General features: G+C 48.5%; 1 protein-coding gene across 1 annotated transcript; it reads right to left on the bottom strand.

Moving 5' to 3' along the window:
- Nucleotides 1-7,733: 7,733 nt before the first annotated feature.
- On the bottom strand, nucleotides 7,734-23,536 carry LOC135375882 (uncharacterized). Its single transcript, XM_064608515.1, has 3 exons — nucleotides 23,314-23,536; nucleotides 10,646-10,729; nucleotides 7,734-7,867 (listed from the first exon to the last, which is right to left on the bottom strand). The coding sequence occupies exons 1-3, from the start codon at nucleotides 23,515-23,517 to the stop codon at nucleotides 7,775-7,777; spliced, it is 381 nt and encodes a 126-aa protein (XP_064464585.1). The 5' UTR covers nucleotides 23,518-23,536; the 3' UTR covers nucleotides 7,734-7,774.
- Nucleotides 23,537-24,405: the final 869 nt, after the last annotated feature.

Genomic DNA, 24,405 nt, shown 5'->3' with positions numbered 1-24,405 from the left:
ATGAACGCTGTGAAAAGAAAATAAATAAAAAAAAGTGTGATGGGGAAACCTCGCCAATAATACTGCTGGTTACCGTGGAACAGGGAGCATCCCAATGAAGACTACTGAGGGATGCTCCGATGTTTTCTATGGTGGGTATAGTTCTCTTGGACTACCCAATCCCAGAGCAAAAGTACTCACTCGAACATCGTCGCCGTCTTGCCAAGTTAGCCCTCTTCCATGGGTTCTTTTTCATCTTGCCACCGCATCAATCGCCCATCACCCGCTCGAGTGTCATTTTTCCTCGCATCGACCACACTAATAAGGTGACACGCTTTCATTGTAATACCAATGCATTCTCCAAATCATTCTTTTGTTCAACTAGCCATCGAATGGAACAACCTCCCATCATCTCTCGCAACTGTTATGGACCATACAGTATTTTGTAACACCCTCTCCCGTTCACTCCACCCACAGGACCACCACGCTTGTATGTAAGTTGCTATGAAATTTTTCTCCTCCCCCTTGTCATATTATTTGTTAATTATCTGCACTTATGTGAACAGACTCCCAGTTTCATGCTTTAATACTTGTGTTGAATATTATATCACCAGAACAGCTCTTCGGAACACCATCGGTATCACCGCTCGAGAGCGGGCCTCGTTCATTGTAGTTCATTCCATTAAACGTTGTCTATCGTTTACCATACCCACCCCTTCTTATATTCTTGCACATTTTGGTGCTGAAACCCGGGACGCCGGACTTCCGCAAGAATTACTGACGAAGGTTTACTGAACTGGACTGGAAGGTTTTGGACTGAACTGGACGTCATCAGAATGGACTATTTGGAAGAGCTGGAGAGGGTACGTGCTACTTGTCGTTCAAATGTTGCGAGCAACATCAATGATATAACGACTTTACTGACTGCAACCCCACTGGATACCTCCCAGCTGAGACGGAAGCTTGCGTTTTTGGAATTGAAAGTTGCAAGATTGACTGAATTGAATCAAGCTATCCAAGCTCTCGTGAATCAAGACTTGTTGGAGAACGAATGTGAGTCTTGCGATCGATACCTTGAATACCACATCGCTGTCATTGTCGGAGTCCGAGCGGCGCTAGGTTCTTCAGTCAGTTATGATGACTGCGACATGAAGTATCCGCCGCGTATGATGCAGTTTCCTACGTTTGGGTCAAAAACGACTGGCAGAGGACTGCTCTTACGAAATAGGACTGTTTTAAAAACTTCGATACTAGGAGCAAGCTTGGCCTTGGACGACACAATTCACTCGGTGCTTAATAGCGTTTCTGCAGTGACATTCATTCACAAGGAACATCAAGAGCACGAGAATAGACCCTGGTACAGTGCAGAGATCGGAGGCTCCAACATAGCTGTGACGCGAGCCCACTCTGAAGCCAGCAATACTGAAAAGTCGTGTTCTACTGCGAAGCCTGAAGAGGCTCGAGCGGCAAAGAGCAACGCTGTAGTCGAGGACAAGGTGTCATGTTCAAGGGGTCATGAGAATGAAGACACGTCGTCGAAACTTGAAGCGCACTGCGACGAAGTTCAACAGGATTTCAACCCTGACAGGACTGATGTCGTTGAGGAAATCGGAGAAGTTATGAAAGACACGTTGACTCAACTCGCCGGAACTCTGTCCGAAGACGAAAGTGATCGGCTCATCACGGCGAACCTCTCCGAGTGGTCTACGTTGGACGCGACAAGGGGTGATGGTAGTGATACACCGATGTTCTCGGTGTCTGAAGACTTCGCAGTTAGTGAGAGAAGTTCTAGAAATGTTCAGGCGCGCTTTCTCGAGAATCTAAAGAGTGAAGCAGCATCCCTTGTGTCTGACGCGGTCGCACAGGAAATTCAAGATGCTGAGAAACAGAAGCTGGAGGGCGTGAAGCCAGAGAACTCAAAGAATCTCGTCCAAGACGAGCACAAAACTGCGACGAGCTCAGGGATGCGTTATTCGCAAACGTTAATTTCAGAAGTGCCGTTAAGAAGTGGTTCAGAGATACACTTGGGTAGCCTGATCGCGTCATTCCGTGAGGACGGCGTGCACACAAGCAGTAATGTACAGTACTGTGATGCGACTGCATCGACCAAGTTTCATCTAAATGTCCGAGACGTATTCCGAAAAGATCGCAGGCCCATCAGAAAGTTTGAGAGGGACGCTTGGGTTGACGGGTTCCTGAACCAAGTCAGAATTTCAGAAGGAGAAATCATTGCGACAGTACGTTCCCATGCGGAAAACATTCCTCCAGAACAGAACGAACACCTGTCGGGGAATGGCGAGATGATTCTCTACCATTTCTCTAACACGTCTACCTTAAAGCAGTACCTGTATGGTCTCTTCATAGATTACTGCAGCATTGTGATACCGGAACCTCCCGATCCGGACAATACCCTGAGAACACATGAAGGATCTTCATCGACAGAGTTCTGCGCGCCAGTTTTCAAACCCGCTCGCGTCTGCCCCATCAAGTCCGACTGACAAGTCACAGGTAGCCCCCGACGGCTTGGTTTGTGGCGCGGAGTGTTGAATATTATATCACCAGAACAGCTCTTCGGAACACCATCGGTATCACCGCTCGAGAGCGGGCCTCGTTCATTGTAGTTCATTTCATTAAACGTTGTCTATCGTTTACCATACCGACCCCTTCTTATATTCTTGCACAACTTGTTTCCATATAAGTTTGTACTGTCGTCGTTTCTTTATTTTCCTGTTTACTTAGTGCTAATTGTGTTGTTCTTTTTTGCTTGTTGTTTGTTTCTATCAAGTTGCTCTAAATGTAAATTACGATCCAGTTCCCACCCCCCATGTAATGTCCTCCGGACTTTTGGGGTTCTTGAAATAAATAAAATAAATAAATAAAAGGGTTAGCACACCCCTCCCTCTCCTGTTAGACCACCATCTCTCCCCTCCCTCTTTCGCCCTCCCCTTTCACCCTCCCCTCTTCTCCCTCCTTTGGATGCGTCGAGCCGCCACTACAGAGCAGGCTGACCGTACCTTTCCCCCTTCGCCCCACCCACCACCACCACCACCACTGTGACAAAGCATCAGCGTCTGAAATGAGAAAATGCTTCGGACATCATTTTAGGACAACCTCGTTTTCGAAAGCATATATTATTTTTTCAGTAATTAAATTCTCGGTGAGAGTTCTAGTTCTAGCTAATTACTTCACAACCGGCGGCATTGCCGAGCGGGTTCAGACATCCGTCCGTTGGATGTATAGCCAAGGTTGTACTGAAGACTGGCAGAGTGACTGACAGAATATTTATTTTGGGATGGACAAGGAGAATAATAGCATCTATGCAATAATAGCAATATGCTCGGTACTTTGTCAGGCATGCGTGCGGCACGTGTGAAGGTGTTAGATAATGACGGGTTATCTGTTAAGCATGTGTTGTAACAGTGGGCGGAACAGTGGATCTTATTCGTGTTTCAACCCTGTTCATCGTAGATGCAATTATCTTCCTTGTCCGTCCCGAAATAAATATTCTGTCAGTTGTGAGCAAGCAGCCGTGGCGTCAACTTCGTGTCTTCCCTGTGGTGTTTAATTGCTGCATTCAAAAATATGTCAAGATACCAACTGCCCCAACTTCGTACACTTGTGGAGACCGGAAGGTGGTGGGTTCAAATTCCACCACCGGCTGCGCTGTCTGGATATTCCCTGTGTTTCCCCGAAGACATTCCAGACGAATGTCGGCACAGTTCCTCCTGGAGTCGCCAGAGGACGCATACAAACCCTTCCACTCCCTTCTTGCTGTCCTCTATCCATCTACCCACAACTGTACGCCGCTCATCCTCAAGCCACAAACTAACCTACTAATGCATCGTTAACTGGTTGCGAACTCTAAGATCTTCAGAAGACAAGACGTTTCCTCCACGTCGTGCTTATGGCAGATGACGGGCAAAGTGCGCAGAAACCTTACTTACTGTACAGAATGATACATTTTGCAGTAGGCCCCCTTAGTTGTATATGTAGAGAACAAGATACTAGTAGTTTTGACAACACCGCTGCTGCTTCCTCCACGCCCTTATACACGCCTCCGGCGCACCTTATACTAGTGATAGTCGTGTCGATGCCTACAGCCGCTGTCCACGCCAGAGAATGTCAGCGATGCATGGTTCTCGTAAATCGGAATCGGAACTGAACCCGAACCGAAAACCGAAAAAAACGAACCAGGAACAAATTTTTTGCTTGTCCTGAACCGAATCGGAACTGAACAAAAAAAAATCATACGGTTCCCGGTTCGGGAATCGGTTCAGAGGTGAAGTAATTGTACTACTGAGCGACTTTTTTTGACTCACCTGAACCGGTTATCTAACACCTTTCTCGTACAACCTTGTACGGTGAGCGTAAGCTCGCTTTCATGTAGCAAAATTACTGCCCATGAACCGGTCAAACCGGGACCGAAAAAGTAACTGTTCCAATTCCTGTAAATGTTTCGACCGCGGACCGATTCTTTTCTTTTTTTTTGTCTGCGTGTGTGCGCGAGGGGGGGGGGGGGTGTTCTCCCTGAGCCGAACCCGAACCGAACCGATATACCTGAACAGGTTCAAGCTGATAATTTCGGTTCAGAGGAGCTAAACCCGAATCCAAACCGGACCGAAAAAATACCGGTTCCGATCCCTGGCTTGAACGAAAACAACGAAGACAGCGGGAAACGACACGCGAGTCGTGCGAGTTGTCGAGGCATTCTGCTACGTCACTGGAGCTAAACGACCTGGAAACCGAAAGGCCGGAGCTGCCATCTATACGCCATGGATGGCATCAACGTTACACCTCGAGAGATGCGCAGCAACGTTCAGGAATACGGTGAGTCAAGTGCCATAAGCTTTCCCATAGATGTCAACGTCGTTACTGTGTTCCTCCAGCCAGGGATTACACACAGGCGAGAGGCAACCGCTGTAAACCACATGATGCTTATGCTTACTTAAGGTGCATTCTTTTTACTTGCTCCCCCTGCCCCCGGTGCAAAAGGGCAGAACCCCTGCATTCTTTTCACAAAGTGCAAGCTGCTCCTTTGCACTTTCGCATTCTTTTCATGGTGCGCCGTGCGCCATCTCTGTTCCAAACCCTAAAACCAGGTCCCCCAAGGCCGCCATTTTCCCATGTATTTGTTCCTATCCCGATGCGTGCAATGCCGGAGGCCGCCCTTAGATACCCCATTGTTACCAGACATTGGCTTGCGTGGATTGTAGCGCGCTAAAGATCCAGTTGAAGCACAATCCAAGCCAGGCCAAGTCACCGAAGGAGAAATGGGCTACTGCAGCGCCTGCGGCGCCTGGTACGACAGGTACGCTATGTGATGCACGCAGCCGTGCACTAGATCCTTCCGATCGCTCAACACGTTTAAAAACGGGACCAACAAGTGAAACACGACAGAGAAAGTTGTTATACGCGTTTTATTTGGACATATAAAGACTAGATTCATTCGCAGAAACAACAAAAACATTTTGCGGCGAAACTTAGCGCGCTGAAGTGATCCGGAACGGCAACAGTGGGGTATCTAGTGGCGGCCTTCTTCGTTGCACGCTTTTCCGAGGTGAGTTTGGGGGACCTGCCTAAAACCCCTGCAACACCTTGAGAGGAGGAGCAACGGAGCGGGCAAGAAGCAGACGACAAATTCTCTCTTGCATTCTTTTCATGCCACTGGGTGGCTGTACCCCCGTGTCCTTTCCCCCTCAGGAAAACGAGAGAAACGGGGCTGTACCGTTCTTATTGAAAAGAATGCACCTTTAGCCGTGATGGTTCGGAGACTTCCACGAGGACGATGTGAAAGACTTCCAGTTCGCCTTAGGTATGCGTTCTCTGTGCTTTGCCCGTTTTGCCGTCCCCTAAACGTCACATCTACACTGACCGAGGAACGTCCATGGACCATGTCTACCAAACGACGCCTCTGGGTCGTTACTTAGGGTGGCGCAAGCCCTCAAAAAACCTTAGGAAGATCCATTCGTCGATCACTTGGAGTTGCGTCAGCATAACCCCTTCGAAACGCCCTACGGTAACTCCTTAACTTAAACGCTAACACGAACCGCGAAACGCAAAAAGAGGAGGATTAAGAAGGAACCAAGGAAGAGCAACCAAAGGGAAAAGAGGAAGCAACCAACGAAAAAGCAGCAGAAAAGAGAAAGGCGGAAAGGGAAGAAGCAACCAGAAAAAGAAGAGAAAGGCGGAAACAAAACAAAACAGAAAGGACGAAGAACAAGAACGAACCAAAGGCTTATGCTAACGCATTTTCCAAGTATCACCAATGAATCTTCCTAACTTTTTTGTACATGTTGTTGAGAACTAGTCAAAATACATGATTAATATTTTCCAGTTTCTATTGTTGCATTACATTTAATGGCAAGTGTTACGTGAAAGTACTCCAAGGAATGCTAAAAGTGCAGGACTTCAAGGAGCATGGAAGTCACCCCCAAAATATTCTTTGTTTTTGGCTGCGACGTCTTCTGCAATGAATAAAATAAGCTCCTGCGAAAGAACGGTGGGCGCAGGTGACCTACAGAGCACGCGCAAGGCTCTGTTCCGCACACTTGAAAAAAAAAAAAAAAAAAAACGCTCTCCACGTGCAAAGAGCGCATCGGCGAACTGGAAGACGTCGTGACGTACCACGGGCTCCTGCAACGGCACAGCTCAAGCATGTATAAGCGGCGTGAGCCTAGAAGGAAAAACAAAGAAAAAAAGGCTCTGAGCAGTCTCTACGTCACGCAGGGCTCGTGTCGCTCGTCCGCCACTGCTTTTCCCGACTGTCTTTTGGAAATTCGATGCCGCAGTGACAATACGCCGGAGAGCGAAAATATTTTGCGTGGTGACTCCTGGTGGACAGCTTCTTTAATAGTATGAAGTAAACACTGGCTTGCATAACGAGTTGTAAAAAGATGCGTGAACGTGTCGACAGCTATTCGGGCATCATCATCAGCACAGGAAAACGAAACGGGTGTTTAAAACGGGAATCCTTTTAAACCCTTGTAGCAGTCTGGTAAGGGCCCCATGTGACTGTTACAGGCATTTATCTCGCCATGAATGCGTCAAGATTCAAGGAATTTTCTCACTCCCGCAATCTGTGTTCAAAAGTCAAGGTTGTCGCGTTGTCAAAATTCAAAGAATGTCCTGTTCTTAACACGTGATCGACAAGTTCGGTGCATTGATTCTGGACAGCTTCATAGATAAAGCAGCGTTTCGAGCCACGTTAAATGTCACTTCCATGCTCCTTTAAAGGCGTGCATAAAAAGGTGCTGAGAAAGGCATTTATAGGATCGTTTGAGTACTCGGTACCACAAATGTTACTTATCACTGCCTGGGATGGACTCCTGATCCATGTACCAGCTCCCATAGCATAGTGAATACGATGGCCGCTTTCCACGCCCAGATTGGAACCCGCCACGCTTTCCGCTCTACAGACCCGGGTTCGAATCCCCCTACCTGGCTGGTCTGTCTGGGGGTTTCTCCTTGGTTCTCCGGAAGACATTCCACGCCAATGTCAGCGCAACTCCCCCTGACGTTGACCCAGGATGTATACGAACCCACCTCTCCCGCACTGGTTCCTGCAGTCCTCTCTCCATCTGTACACATCTGTACGCCGCTCATCACCACACAGTTCCTTCGCGGCGGTAACAAGGTATAAATAAATCATAAAATGATAATGCTTGTGTGGTCTTCGGAGTGTAAGATTCCTGCGGGATGTTTAGTGTACCCGTTAAATGTCCCGCTCCAATCAGTAGAGACACCTATGGTACACATCCAAGGGCTACTTATGTCTTTATTATTTCTAGCGAGGCAGTCACCTTGGGTCTTGGCAGTCGAGTGACGTTAATGTCCGTGAATGCAGCCAGGGCACGTCGTTGACGACTGCCACGCAATGCGATGAAAAATTCTGGTTGGAGAGAACAAGCAAGAGACAGAAGGTTCATATTAGGGAATATAATACACAGATACACAATGCGCAGTGGGACGCGGAATCGACGGGGTTGTCTCGCGAACAAGTGTCATGGAGACATGTGGAAATGCTGTAGATTCGTCGTCGTGAGTCCGCTCGGAGTTCGTTCTTATGATAGGGCATACGCTTTTCACAGTCTGCGGAGAGATCTGCACACCCATCGCTCTAAGAAAAAAAAAGGAGTACTTTTACTTCTTTTGGGGACTAAATGCATTGCCACAAAAAATAGTCCCTTTCGGGAGTAAATGCACGTGAGTAAATGAATGTCACGGAGTGGAGACTGCATTTCACACGCTGTTGTAAGGCTCCCAGGTACATAATTAGTGTGCATGCATGAAAATACTTTGAAGCAAAACCGTCAACCGTGATATATCGTGTGATATAAAATCTTGCGCCATACCCAGGGCACAATTTGCGAAGAAAGATGCGCTAACTGTTTCTTACTCTGTGTGGCTGGAAAATTGCTACGTTGGCTGAGTTATACAGCCTTATGTCGTTCAAATTGACCAAGGGCACATATTTACGTAGACTGTTGCATTCAGGAGACCATTCGCGAAGTTTAGTGCCAATTTGCAGTCCTGAGGAGTAAATGTCGGGACTAAATGTTCGGTTAGGGGATTAAATGGGGAGTAATTCCAGACTAAGGGAGTAGAAGCTGCAATTACTCCCCGTTTTACTCATTTTTTTTTCTTAGAGTGCAGTACTGTACGACACTACGTTCATTGTGAACGTTGTGCTTGATGAATAGGATTTTTTTTTCAATGCTCCGCTTCTTTACTTTTGAGTGTAACATGCATGTACTGCACATACGTTTGGCGTATAGTAAGCTTCAGAAGTGTTGTCAACATTTGTCACCCAAGTTCCTTGTATAAGCTTCGTGATATCGCCCTCCCAGCGTAATGGATGTGAAGGTTAAAACGCTTCTGTTTGACGGCTGAAATACGATGTATAACGTAATCCCAGTTGGAGACTGGTCACACATGTGGCCAACAAGGCATGCATCAAGCGTCTGTGAGCTATACTCCTCAGAACTTGCTAGTACAACGTGATACATACTGCTTTCTTGCGTGTTTTGGTTTTTGAAGTACTCAACAGATCAGGTCATCATATTAGTGACTTGTACGACGGAACGGGATATAAAATCGCGCCGATTACTCATTTGAAGGAGAATCACCCTCACGGTTGAGCTTTGCAACCCTGGCGTATTTGCGAGGCTATTTCTAATACGCTGAAATTTCGCAACCATCACAGTAACAATCCGAACCATCAATAAAGGATTTCAGAGAACTTTAGCTACAGAGAGTTTAACTGCTTTTCATTAACTTTTTTAGTTTTTTCGTTGACTTTTGTAATTGGCTTTTTTTTAAATACTAAACAGCTTGGTGCTTGTAGACCTAGCGCAGGTTATACATGTTGCAGGGATCGCTGAATATTTCGAATTTGCAAGTAAAATGGCAGTGAAATGGCTTGGAGCGACGTCTGGAGGCAAATAACTTCCCAATTTGTCAAGCAACAGTGATCTATGTTCCCGACCGGCTTCCTGCTCATGACGGCTATGTAGCGGACCTCTTTCGGTTTTGGACCCAGTGTTATGCGCATGCCATGTAGTTTTGCTACCGCACTTGACGACCAACCGCGCAGTTGGTGGCGGCTTCGACACAGTGGCGGCTTCGACACAGTGTTGCCCGTAATGTTAAATTTCACTTCGGACAAAAGTTGTGACGTAAGTGCAGTGAACTAGAACAGGCATAGTGCAACGACCGGAGGGGAGCTAGTGGTGAAAGTTGCGGCGGAGCTGCTATCGCAAACTACAGTGCGCTCGGAGGCTTTTTGCAAGGCGTGTCGTCTGCGTCTCAACAATTTTGCGACTCGAATTTTTTTGTTCTCTTCTATTCTGTCGAAAACAAGTAATTAATTGTAATTGCAACTATAAATGTGTTCTTATCCTGTGTTCTTATCGATTGCTGCGCCTCCGCTGGCTGTGCGCGCCGCGATAGTACTGTAATGCACACTGTAATGTAAGAGTGCTGAGGGTTCAGGCTATCGAATGATAAATTTTCTGAGCTTGCAGCTCTACTGTTCTCCAGTAGCCATACGCTGCTCACTGCTGCCACTCATAGCCTCCACGATAGTTTTCATTGATTTCGTTAATGCAGACCGCTTCGTTTTAGAACACTTTATGACCATACTCACTGGATTGCAGAAATGCACTGTTCTACAAATAGGGAGTGAAGTCACACAAAGGAGTGTGTCCTATACCACCGGCCGTCCGTGCTGGTCTCCTGTAAAGCGCCCTTTCACAGCAATGGCACAACGTACGCAGGAGAAGCAACCGTAGGTAAGTATGTCAGCGTGCCACCTAAAACTCGCAACCTCAATCGTGCGGAATGAGGATTATTTCGGAGTCGGAGGCGAACGGCGTGACAAGGCACGTCGAGCGTGGCGCCATCTAGTGTGGAGATAAATCGTGAATCGGGGTTGCTCCTACTCTCGTACGCCCACTTAACATATTTGCAGAAGTCAGGAGGACTCCGTCTAAGCCTCTAAGGTTATGTTCGGTTGATTCCAAACACGCTGTGGCACTGCGAAAAGGGTTTTGCCAAACAAAATTTGCGCGAAATTTAGCAATGGCACTATAAAAGCTTCCGCGTTTGACATAGTTCCCAAAGAAGCAGCCCTTTTTTTTTATCTGGAGCATACAAGTCACACACTTACCTTCTTATCATTTAGAACGCACGGCTTCCCTTTATCGCATATCCTTGCCTGAAATGTCAGCCTGTAGTTTGCACCCGCGACCACCTAAGACAAGCAGAGTAATGGCAGTGATGAAACATGCTGGTGTGACATACGCACTGTATTGTACAGGCTATCATACCCTACTCCCCCTCATCGGCCATTATGCCGTTTGTCCAACAACCACTAGTGTAACGACCCCATGATGTGGAGCAGCTACATTATTCGCAGCGATATTCGCTGTCAGTTCCCCTCTAACCGTTGAACATGGTGGAGGACATTATCCATGGTGTTCTACCTAATGTGATAAAAAAAAATATTAATGAACTGGCGTATCCGAACGTTATGTGTTGATCGCTAGTTTTATCGGGTGAGATGCTGGTATTACTTATGAGCACTTTTGTCAAATTTAATTCGCGAGAAATTGAATTCTCCCAATTTACGTTTGAAGTTTTTAAAGTCGACCTCATGTTTTGACAGAAACGGAAAGCGAATACCCGATTCACCCTACTCTCCTCCAAAATACATTCACGACTACAACGGTAATAGCCGGAGAAAAAACAAAAGAAATGCAAAAATCGTCGTTTCAAAGCGCGCAAATTGCCGGCCGGATGGCGAAAACTTGTCGCGATGTATAGCGTTGACCCATGACATTCAGACAGGTTGACCTTTGATACGATCTTTCATCACGTTAGGCGAAACACCCTGTACATGCTGCCATACCGTTACGGTAACTGTCGCATCTGGGAACCCACACAGGGAACTGACATCGCTGTCTACTAGCGACAATGTACATGAATTTTGTTGTTGTTGTTGTTGTTGGAAAAGTGCTTAGATATCAAATAGACGAATCTTAGAGTTCGCCGCTGCTTCTGCAGCTGCGCAAGGTCCGGCGGCAATGACGTCAGCGTAACGTCACTCCATCACAGGAGGAGTGAGAGGGCGGCGGGTACACGAGAAGGTCTTCGTTTCAGCGAGTTTCGTCTGCTTCGCGCGGAGACGTATCCTTTTCCTCAAGGCGATGCTCTGATTGGTGTAGAGTCGTGATGTAGAGAATGGTGTTTTCGCCTTTTCTGCAGGGGGAATTCCGACGCACTCTCAATATCCGCCGTCTCCTCTGCTCATGCATTCTATCGAATAGCGGTCAAACTACGTCACAATTCCACGTGGCACTTTCGATGTCTTGGTCGGTGGTCACCGAGGACGAAATGACACCGTAGTTTCGGAATCGGCGACTACTGAAACTCCCCAGTCATCATGGTCATTATCATTACAATAAAGTTGTTGTTGTTTTGAGATCGTTCCTTTAAAGGGTGACTACATCACGAAGTCATTCTCACCGGGGAAGGAACGACGCCGTCACCTTAAAGGGCGCTAAAATGCAAAACCAACTTTTTCTCAAATGAAAGTCAGCATTTCAATTAGTATAATGCAAGCAAAATTAGTTCACACAGCGCTACCGTTTAGAAGAAAAAGCAATGACAACAAACCCGACTTCCGCGTCAACCAATTAAATGCTCAGGACGCAAACATTGGAGGCATCCAATCAGACAGTGCCGGCACGGTTCCCCCTGAAGTCGGCCCAGTACGCATAGTAACCCCCTGTCCCCTACTCCTTCCTGCTGTCCTCTTTCCATTTGTCCACGTCTGTACGCCGCTCACAGCCACAGTTGCTTCTCGGTGCTAACACGGAATTAGAGAGAAAAAAAAAGCAATCAGACAGCAGGAAAACCGCGAGTGTGCTTATCGTGTGCGTGTGGATTTGGAACGGGTCCGGCCGTAGTGTTGCGTACATAGGCTGCGTGACGAGCATTTATTTATTTTTATTCATTTATTTATTTATTTATTATGCCATCGAGGCATCACAGGCAACGATCATCCTTGCAGTGATCAGTGCAGAGGAGCATTGGTGCAGTTTTCAAAACCAACTTACTGAATTGAATTGTGGCCCACAACAGTAATCACAAATGTTCTGGTGACAACAATTATATTCACGTACTTGGGATAACGACACCAGTCCGCTTCGTCAGTCGCACTTTGTTTTTCGCCGGAACTGCTCTCTTGGGTGTCCGGTACAATTCTGATTGGAGCTTCGTAACGGGATCAAAGTTTTGCATTACGAGAAAGAATGCGAAATTAACATAGTGTGTAACGTAACTTGAAGTGAACCTGTGTGTTCATTTTAGTGCCCCTTTAAGAACAGTACAGCATTCATCCCTTCTTTCGTATATTCATATCGCGACAGGCACCACAATATACGCTTTCCCTTTCCCTCCTACTCAAGAATGTGCCGGTGCCTCAGCTTGGTCCTTCCCGCGACGATTTAACAAATCTTTTGCGAAGACTCATGGAAGGCAGTGATGCCTCTCCTGAAAATATCGCTACATTAGGCACCGGCCCCTGCCACAAATCCTGGTACGTCAGCAGTTCTCGTAAGACAATGACGCCATCCTTTCGTTATCGATTAGTACGAAGGCGACCTTCCCTTAAATTACAACGAAACCACCCAATTCAGGCACCTCCCTGCCTTGGACAGCTCCCGGTGTCAGACAAGCTGTCGTCGCACGCGCCTGCTCCTATTCAAAATGCATGGAAAGTGAATCCTCTACGCCGTACCCCTCCCTATCTTCGACGTGGGACAGGTTTTTCCGTGCAAAGCTGGGCAAAATATTTTCTTTATTTTCTCAATGTGTGCATTCGTCTGCGCTCAAAACGCCTTAACAGGTCAACCTTTTTGTGACATCCTCCCTTTTGTCCTTTTTTTTTTCCTGTACTGCCTTTTCTCCCTCTCAAATAATTAACCTACGTTTATTTGTTGCTGTACTTTTTTTAAATGGGTCAGTGTAACCCTCTCTTCAGTCTTGGCCGGTTACTTTACTAGCGTTACGACTTATCCACTGCAGTGAAGCCCTCAAAGAAGTATTAATATTAAAAATCCGTGGCTTCGCGAGACAAGTGTGATCATGAGCGATGCCACACTGGTCGGTCTGTGGATTAGTTAAAACGGATAAAACTTTCAGTGCAGGGAAATGTGAGGTCGGAACACAAAAAGAAACGGGGACACGTCACTGAACTGCCAACCAAAGAATCGTTATTTCGCAAAACGAGACCTTAAATACGTACCTCTAACTATGAATCACCAACCAGCCGAAGTTTTAACCTTTTTTCTGTGGATTAACTTTACCCAACTAAGGGTTCCTGTGCACGTGCGCCGAAATCTTGACACACGGCACACCGTATTTAACGCAGAATGCGGCGTGTCAAATCAGCTTGTACCCTGACACCAATTTGCCGGCGGCCACGGCCGGGTTCGAAACCGCAACTTTGGGGTCACCAGGTGGACACGCTACCAACCTGGCTTGCGGAGTTGCCACTTCCTGGTTGGAATGACTCCGGAATCATTCTAGATTCATCAGAGCCCGGAATGGAATTGGAATGGAATGGCGGAAACTGTCCTGGTAATGGAATCGGAATGTAATGGTCTGGGTGCCACACGATCGAGGGCGACGGTGTGGTTTGGTTTTAAGAAAAAATACAATGGAGATTTTGGCTCCAGTAGTGTGCGCCCGCAAACCCACATCACTTGCACCAGTTACTTTAGTGGAAAACTCCTGTAATGATGATGCCAATGAAGAGGAGGAGGAGGAGGAGGGCGAAATAACCTTCTCTTTGTGCTTTTTCCGTGCTGGGTAATGTCAATCTCCTCTATAGCACTGCTGGGCTAGCTAGTACTGTTACCGGTCCTAATTCTTTTATTGGTGGAATTAAAGGAATGGAATGGGGTTGCGAAGCCATTCCAGGAGTGGGAATTGACCATACTTTTTCATTCGGAGGAATTGAAAGGAATGCAATTATCACAAATCTTCATTCCTCTTAATGGAATTGGAATGGAATGGGTCATCCCATTTCGAAACGCTGCTACCAACTCAGCCACCGAGGGCGGTCGTCAAGAAAGTGCCCTGTAGCCTCTACTGCAAGGCAACAGGGAACGAGTGTGGAACTGACACCTGCGAGAAACAGAGAAGTCCTGGACAGGAAGGAGTAACGTACAGAGAGTGTTCGTCGAGAATATACACACTCTAAGACAAAAAAGGTAGAATTTCCTACCCACAGTTCCTAACCACAGTAGGACGCGGGTATAACCTGCGGCGTCCCTTTCTCTTGCTCTTCTCTCTCACATTTGCTGTAAAAGAAAATGGTAGAATTTCCTACCCAAGCTGGTAGAACGACAGATTCTACTCTGTAGTTTGTTTCTACTCTCCATTTATACTCAAAAGGTAAAACTGGTTGGAGTAGAAATGTGGTTGCAATGCAGCTCTACCGAAATGGGTAGAAAATCATACCTTTTTTTTCTTAGAGTGCATGTCAGTCACTATGCCCTGGCAACAAGACGTGCACTCGATTCTCTTATTCGGACACTTCCCTAACTGGGGGACGTTTTGGCTACGTTGCAAGTATCCGACATAGAGCGGTTTCACGGTACGTACAATTGGAAACTTTGTTTTCTTTGAGGAGAGCGAGGGGGGGGGGATCCTCTACACAACGCTGATATGAGATACACGATAGGATTGCCTAGATTATCACTAATGGCGAATTGGGGTGGGCATTTTGTGGCAACTTTTTTTTACAGATCTCGCACGTTCGCGTGGCGCCTACCGTGCGCCAGGAATTCGCCACTTTTTTACGCCCGGCCTCCAAGCGACCGGGCAACGGAAATATATCCGGTGTCGTGACATCCACATCGCGAAGGCGGCGAGGGCCCTCATTGGCCCGCACGTCGAAGTTGACGCGGGTTAGCAGACCTCGGAACCCGAACACGAGTGACCGCGACGCCCCTAGAGGGATCAAAGCGTCTAAAACCGCTTGATTTCCTGCGACTCATCTTCGGGTGGCAACGGTCACGTGATCCAGCGCTAGCGCCAACCTAGCAATTTCCCAGCGCTAGGCCGTGTTACCGTAAAACGATAACCCGAATTCGCCATAAATAAGCTCTGCGTCAGAGTTACAACACTGAGTTCCAAGGACGAGCAGGAAAGGCAATGGGGGGGGGGGGTTAGAGGAGGTGGGAACTCCTGTGTCCAGCTGTTGTGTTAGGGGTCTAAGAGGTCTGTGGCGGCATTGCCAGCGCCATCACATCAAGGCGCGAATAATAAATAGCCTTGCCTCGCTCAGCCCGAGCTCTCGCTCTGACCTGGCAATTCCACCGCCATGTTGTTGTCTGGTCTCGTTAGTCTTCAGTAGCACTACAGTGGTGACCCGGACAATACCTGGACAATACCTGACGGACCTGGACATGGCAGTCGTCAATTCCTCCGGCTTCTCGGAACTGCCCGCTCCGCCTCTGTCTCCGAATTCGCCGCTAAGAGCGAATTCGGAGTCGGAGAACTCGACTTCCTTGGCCACCATGTCAACAGCCAGGGCATCATGCCTTTACCATCCCGAGTCGCTGCCATTCAAGACTTCCCGCAGCCCGTTTCCGTGACCAAACTACGACAATTCTTGGGGCTGGTGAATTTTTATAGGCGCTTTGTGCCATCATGCGCAGCCAAACTGAGTCCCCTCGAGGCTCTGCTCTGCACCAAGCGCTCGAAACACTCTGTGCTGGTTTGGACCCCTGAAGCGGCAGCTGCCTTCCAGGCAATCAAACAGGCAATCGCTTCGTCGTCCCTTCTATTCCATCCTCAACACGACGCCCCAACGTCCATCATGGTTGATGCATCCAGCACAGCTGTCGGCGCCGTCCTCCAACAACGTATCTCTGGCGCTTGGCGCCCTCTAGCATTCTTTTCACGCAAGATGAAGCCCCAGGAGACTCGCTACAGTGCCTTCGGTCGCGAGCTCCTGGCCATATATCTCACCGTCAAGCACTTTCGCCATTTCTTGGAGGGCCGACAATTCACTGTATTCACCGATCATAAGCCCCTCGTCTACGCATTTTCTTCATGCAGCACAAGCTACACCCCTCGTGAGACCCGCCACCTCACATTCATCTCGGAGTTCACCACAGACGTTCAGCACATCAGTGGTGCAGATAATGTGGTGGCGGACGCTCTCAGTCGCGTCAACTTCATTGGGACAACCTGTCAGTCTTCGCTCCTCGACGCATTGGCCCAGGCCCAATCATCCGATCAAGAACTCTCATCTTTCAGAAGTGACCCTTCGTCTTCCTTAACCATAGAGGATGTCGACCTGCCAGGCACTACACATCCTGTCGCGTGCGACACGTCACAAGGTCGACCCCGCCCATTTGTTCCGGCGGTACTTCGACGAGAAGTCTTCTCGACCTATCATTCATTGTCCCATCCTGGCATACGCGCAACTCAAGAACTCATTTCTCGGCAGCAGCTCCCGTGGCTCAGTGGTTAGCGTGCTAGCCATGTCACGTCGAGACTGGGAGGTACCCGGGTTCGAATCCCGGTGCCGGCTGTGCTGTCTGGGGTTTTTCCTGGGTTTTCCTCAGACGCTTTCAGACATATGTCGGCACAGTTCCCCTAGAAGTCGGCCCAGGACGCACATTTCCCCAGGGTGTCAGTCGTGACGTTGCCCACATACGTGAGGCCGACAACGGCAAGCCCTTTCAACATCACCACCACCACCACCATTTCTCGGCGCTACGTCTGACCCTTCATGAACAAGGACATCAAGCGCTGGGTTCAAGCCTGCATTCCGTGTCAGCGGACTAAGGTTCACAGGCACACCCGCCTCCATCCTTCTCAGTTTCCCGCGCCAGACAGCCGCTTCGCTCACATCCACATCGACTTGGTGGGACCACTCCCAATATCATCCGGCTATCGTTACATCTTCACCATCATTGACCGCTTCACCCGTTGGCCCGAGGCTGTACCGGTACCCGACGCCACTGCATCCACGGTTGCAGCCGCCCTCTTGAACACCTGGGTGTCGCGCTTCGGTGTACCGTCTATCATCACGTCAGACCGAGGTCCCCAGTTCGAGTCCGCCCTCTTCTCTAGACTCGTCAACACACTGGGCTGCAAGCGGATTCGAACGACTGCCTACCACCCGGCGTCAAACGGTCTCGTGGAGCGCTTCCACCGACAGCTCAAGGTTGCCCTCCGGGCTGCTCCCGAAACACCCTGGCCAGAAGTCATACCGCTCGCGCTCCTGGGGATCCGTTCCACCTTCAAACCTGACATAGGCTGCTCCGTCGCCGAGATGGTTTACGGCACGTCCCTACGCCTCCCCGGAGATCTCATTTGCCCGTTGCCAGGCAGCACTGCTCTCTCACCAGCTGACTACGTTTCGCGGCTCCGCCGTACTATGGCCGCCCTTCGTCCAGCAACATCTCGGCCCTCGCGTGTGCCCTCGGCCTTCCAGCATCCCGACCTCGCCTCCTGCACACACGTCTTTGTGCGCTGTGACGCTGTACGGAAGCCCCTGCAACCGCCCTACACAGGCCCTCACCTCGTGCTGCGCCGTTCACCCAACTTTTACACCATTCAGCTGAACGGCCGCGAGGACACTGTTGCCTTAGAACGGCTTAAGCCGGCATACGTCGACGCTGTACCACCGTTGCCGCCCTCCTTCTCCGTGGAGCTACTCTACGACTCACCCTCCACGGCAAGCTGTCCGCTCACTACTCCAACTACTCTTCCCCCACCGTCGCCTCCTCGGCTGTCTACCCGACTCAGACCGCCCCGACAAGTCACTTGGGCTCCCAAGCTCGTTTTTATTCGCCAGCTTCCAGCGCTTGGCTAGGGGGGAGGCCCTGTGGCGGCATTGCCAGCGCCATCACATCAAGGCGCGAATAATAAATAGCCTTGCCTCGCTCAGCCCGAGCTCTCGCTCTGACCTGGCAATTCCACCGCCATGTTGTTGTCTGGTCTCGTTAGTCTTCAGTAGCACTACAGGTGTAATATTGCTCTTAAAGATGAGAGTCACTGAAAAGGTTAGCCAGCTGTAGGACTCGAACCCACATCTTCTGGATTGCCGGTCCAGGGCTCTACCAATTCAATCAGAATCAGGCAATTCATCAGGCAATCCAGAAGATGTGGGTTCGAGTCCTACAGCTGGCTAACCTTTTCCGTGACTTTCATCTTTCATCGCTAATTTCTTAGGCAATTTGAGGCTTTATGTGTAATTGTCCCTTCTATGTTGTTCCAGCCTCAGAACATCAGTTCTGTCATGTTCAATATTGCTCTTATACGCTTCGTAGCACTATTTAGAAGTTCTTGTTCAATACTTCTCCTGCGTAACGGGGCCAGCGTTCATACTAAAATGAACCTTTTTGTTGGATACGGGCGACTAGAAGTACCGCTATTCAGATACCTCTACCAATTGTTACGTCAGTTGTAGAACTGTAGCACCCAGTCAGACGCCAACGCGGAGGTACACATAACGTCGTCAGCTACTGGTCGGTGAGCAGACTAGAAGCAGAGAGAAAAAATTTGGTTGTTGGGATATGGCCGACAATGTTGGACAGAAAATGTGGAACCGTGCAATATATTTCTGCTCGTCATGCCTTGTTTTTCAACGATGTGGTGTTTAGTGCTTCCTCTAAGTTTCCCCAGATCGACCTGTGCAATTAACTTTCTTTCTGACTCTGACTACGACAGCACACATCGTAGGCATTTCGTCCACAAAGCACGCGGGAACCAAAACACGCTTTCTGCGATGATGCCTAAACTACGAAGACAAGAAGAAATGCGTGCGCTCGTTGAAAAACAGTGGCGGACCGATCGACTGCGGAACCGATCAGTAGCTGAGGTAACCGTTATCGCATTGGTTCGATACGTACCTATGGGATTCATCTATACAAAACGTGTCACAACCAACACGTTAAAATACCGTTTGGTGCCGACACAGTCGATGGGCTAGTTGGTAGTTTATAGGCCCTTTAAGTAGCGGGTCTGCAGAGCGCACTTCGCCCTCTCTAGCTTTCATTCCCCACATCACCACCTGCAATGGGGGTTGAGTATCGCCCCTGGCGATGAAACACCCCATTCATCATCTTAAAATAAAGTTGTTGCTGTTGTTGTTCCGTCCCACTCCGTCTCTCTCACTTCGGAGCCTCTGCAAAACGGGTTTTTAAGCCAAGCTTGTGATGTGTGCAAAGCGCCTCCATGCTCCCTAATGCTCTTTTCTGGAACAGGCGTCTTCCCATCAGGCTATCTGAAGCCTTAAAAGGAATAATTAAATTGCGTGAAGGTCCAACCGGAGAGGAGGGTGGAGAGTGAGACAAGCACCCAACTTGTGCGTGGGAGTGCGGGAGCGCCACACTCCGCAGCAGGAGATGTCCCGTTTGGTAAAAAGAAGCGCCCCAAGCAGAGGCCATTTGGTTTCCGCTAGATCCGTTTCCCGCTATCGTCACCCAACGGCACTCACTATGCACTCTGTCGAGCACGCTCCAAAATGTTGTTCCTGCTGCGATCGGCTCGCCATGATATCTCGACAGCCTTGAGCTCACCTGGGACCTCCTCTGGACGGTCTCTTGGACCATATAGAAGTGCCGCTCAAGGTTGACCGAGACTTTTGCTCAAGAAAAATCAGTGGCTAAATATAACTGAATAAACCTTGCGGATAACGAAGCGCAATCCCTCTAGGGTCAGCGGTATATGCAGCAGTGCACGTGAAACAGCGACACCTATTTTTTAGGGGGGGGGGGGAGCTCTGTGTCTGTCAGCGAAGCATAATAAAGTTCCTAGTGAAGGAGAACGTCGAACCAGCTGAGAGTATTCAAGGATTAAAGGTCAGATAGGTCAAAACGGCTTAGAAAGATTACAGGGCAAAGCTTATAGGCACTTTATGGAGAACAAACACTGTCAAGGCGAAGACAGCAGCAGACAGTTTGGCGAAGGACGGGATGTGGTGACGAATGAACCACATGGACACGCTCGTCCGACTGTAGTAACGCTCGTGAATATCGCAAGCGTTGAACAAGCCATACTCCTGCACCCGCGAGTAACAGTACGGCATTGCAGTACGACATTGCAGTCGTCCAGCGTAACATACAGGGTATTTGCTCTAACGTGTCCAGAAATTTTATTTAAAGCGAACGATAAGTGATAAGAGAGAAATGAGCGCTACTTTCCAGCTATTGTACTAAGAAATAGATGCTACTAGTGAAGCAGTACCTGTTTCTTACTCAAGTAGCGGAAAGCTACCACTTGCTTTTCTTTTATCGCTCGCTTTATATATGATTTGTGGACACGTTAGGGCAAACACCCTGTATAGTGTCGGCTGTGAAAATCATTCACAAGCACTTACTGTTTCACAAAGTCCGAGCAAGATGGGTGTACATGCACCTCCCTTTTGACCAAAATAGAGCGCGCAGGAGAGTATCTGAGCAGCATTTGAACCGCATTTCATAGCGAAGGGACGAATTTCTGTAGTCAATCATCGCCTTTATTGAAACAAGCATGCATGATTTCACCCGAAAGACAAAGCGAAACAGCATGGAATGGCGTCATAAGGCTTTCCCGTCGAAAAAAAAAAAGTTAGATAGCAAGATGCAACCGTCTCCTGGGAAGTCCATGGGAACTGTCATCGCGGATATACGGGGTGTCATCCCTGTGGACCTCTTCGTGCAAGGGGTCACGAATTAGGCCCAGTGCTACGCCACCTTGATAATGTGTGCCATACGAAACACAATTCGCAAGAAAAGGCCCGGCATGTTATCCGCAAGGGTCATTCTTTTTCATGACGATGCCCGGCCCGGCCTCACAGGGAGAATTCGACAGGAGCAACCCTTGCGGAAGTGTGCTGGGAGGTTTCACCCTATGTCACTTACAGCCCACATTTAGCCCCAAGCGATTACCATTTGTTTGGGCCCCTTATAGAGCACCTTGGAGAACGTTCGACACAGATGAAGAAGTCTCGAAAGATGCCCTGCAGTGGCTATGACAGCAGCTCATTTCTTTCCACACCAAATGCATCAAAGAGTTGCCACAGCGATGTCTTGAAGCGCGTACGGCAAACCTCGATGGAAATTGGGTGTTCTGAGGCTGGAACACCGAAGACAGAAAGCCTCAAGTGCCTAAGAACGATGATCGAAGAAAGTAGGAAGTCACTGAAAAGGTTAGCCAACTGCAGGACTCGAACCCACATCTTCTGGATTACCGGTCCAGGGCTCTACCAGTTGAGCTAAGCTAAGCGCCTCTCCAATGACTTCCAGGGTTGCGCCATGTAAAGGGACAAATCTCATCCACCCACTCACTCATCCCCCTTTCACTCTTACTTGTTTTCTCATTTACGCACACACTCATACGACGGGGCGACGCAAGCGGCATCTGTTGATCACGATGGAAATTGGTGTTGGAACAGCGAAGGCACGAACACCGAAGACATCATCGTTCATCGTTCTTAGGCACTTGAGGCTTTGTGTCTTCGGTGTTGCTGCGGTGTGTCTGGAGGGGGGGGGGGGCAGCTGGCTAACCTTTCCAGTGACTTCCTACTTTCTACGGCGAACACTTTGAAGAACTGACGTAATCTGGTGCTTCCCGAATTTCCCATTGAAATAAATTGAAATAAAAGTTTCCGTCAACCTAGAACGACCCTTGCCTTGAACGACCCTTGATAATGCCGCACGACAACCAGACACGTTTCCTTAAACTACGGCGCCTCTCCTCGCGAACAAGATGCCTCCCCTGTTCACCCGTGGATTAGTGTCACTACTCTCATAGAGTTAATATAGGAAGACTCTAGAGAACGTACTTGGCGCGCCTTCAATGGGATTCTCCTATCCCCGAGCGTGACCGCCCGGGCGCAGCCATCCGTTGGTCATGGACAGTGTTAGTGGACGAATTTCAGCCCCCTAACTACAGCGGAGTTGCTCCGTTTGTTGCCGACACTGTGCAGTCACGTGGGATGACAAACTGGGGAACGAGCCGATGGAGGCAGGAGGCGACGGCGTCCACCGTAGGAAGCGAGGCGGCGAGGCCAGCCGTGTAATTGCGTTGAGAACGCACGAATCTTCGGGATACTTGCAGAATTGAGTAGTGCTATCGGAATCACAAGGTAAACGTTGCCATATCTCATCTATATCATATCTTATCTATGAGATTACCTGCGACACCGGCAACCCTTTGCTTTCCACCGACACAGATGAAGATGTTTACCGCCTATGACGTGTTGAAGTGGCGTTTGTATGCTTTGCGAGCGAAATCAATAAATCGTTACGCATCGTAACAAATGTAGGCATGTATTTCCGAAGGCAACATAATTCCAAAGATGAATACACACAGTAAACCGCCATTTTCATGCTGCTCAGCAAACCAACGGGAACCGGAAATGGCAAAAACGAAACCACCCGCTATTCCATGCTCTGGTCTGTCGAGTTTCGTGATAATAAAGTGGTGAACGAACGGCAGCACAGAAGCAAGTGATGTAGTTGGAAAATATTCACTGCTTATTTGATTAACGAATACATATGAGATACGCACATAGGCACATAGTACGCGGATTTTAGATAGCAAGTGATGAATTTTGGAAAAGGAGCACGTCAAATTTAGCGGAATGAAACAGCCAACGGAAGCCAACACCTTCCATGACCAACGGATGACACCTCTTGTATGGTCACGCTCTTTTGAGCGAGTCCGACCCCCCTGACTACTCTACTTATTTAGTGATTCTAGGATTTCTGGGCATTCCGTTTGTATTTTTAGTGCCAACTATAAATGACCGAATGCACGTACCTGTTTCTCTGCACGAGTGAACCTCACCACGACGCCAGGCTTGTTTTCCTGTTTCAGTTTCGCTTTAACTACAAACTGCAATATCTTCTTAAGCTCCGGACTCTTTAGATCTATGTCCTTGTAGCCTGCAATTTTCGGGTTTCGCTTTGCAGCGACACAAAAACCGCCAAGGATCAGAACGACAATCAGCGAACTGGGTGACATGGCGCCTGAATAACTGGTACGTAACGCGTTGACGAGGCTTATAAATCTGGGCTCCCGTGTCGTAATGAATGTCATCTAGTAACGTTAAGAAGACGATTTATGTGATGTCTTTACACGTACAATACGTTGTAGACGCCTATACGGTTCATGTGATGCGTCAGCTATTTAGACGTGGCAGAAGGACAAGTGATATGAGTTATCGGAGCGAGATTACGGCTTTCACGGGCGCTCCATTCTGAGGTGTCCTTCAAAGTGTTTATGGCATACTTGTCGTTACATGAGGGTAATCAACATTGAAGTGCGATGCTAACGAGCAATGTCTACGTAGCAAGCAGGAGCAATTTGTGCTCTTTCAAATGCGCTTAGAGCTGCTCGCAATACTTGGTGCTTCACGTAGGTCCCCCCGCTGAATAATTCGTAAACAGGTTGCTTTATCGAAAAGCTTTGAGCGTCCTTGAGACGTCGGTGGAGACTTCAACAGCGAGCGGCTCGTTTCAATGGGCTCACTAATGAAAGGAACTGTAAAGTGAAATAGAAGCACAATGTTTCAAGACCCCATCATGATCTTGTGAAGACACACACAAGTCATCACCCCTCACTTCTTCATACTTATCGCACTAATTAATTTCGAGCACTTTTAGCAACTGAAAGGTGGCGGCGATCGTCAACGTTCACAAAGAACAAAGTTGGAGTCGGTGCCAGATATGCGGATAGACATCGTATGATACCGAAGTACAACGCAACGCATTTGAGTCGGGTTACTAATTACCGCTTGACTTTTTCAAAGAACAACAGCAATTACTGAGAAGTTCGGTTAATACCCCTGACACGCGCACACGTTTGAACACATGTCCGGTAGGGGTCCTTTACAGCTGCAAAGGACACCTT

The sequence above is a fragment of the Ornithodoros turicata genome, chromosome 1 (assembly GCF_037126465.1).
Source record: "Ornithodoros turicata isolate Travis chromosome 1, ASM3712646v1, whole genome shotgun sequence".
Classification (NCBI taxonomy): Eukaryota; Metazoa; Arthropoda; class Arachnida; order Ixodida; family Argasidae; genus Ornithodoros; species Ornithodoros turicata.
This window is presented reverse-complemented; position numbering and strand designations above follow the sequence as displayed.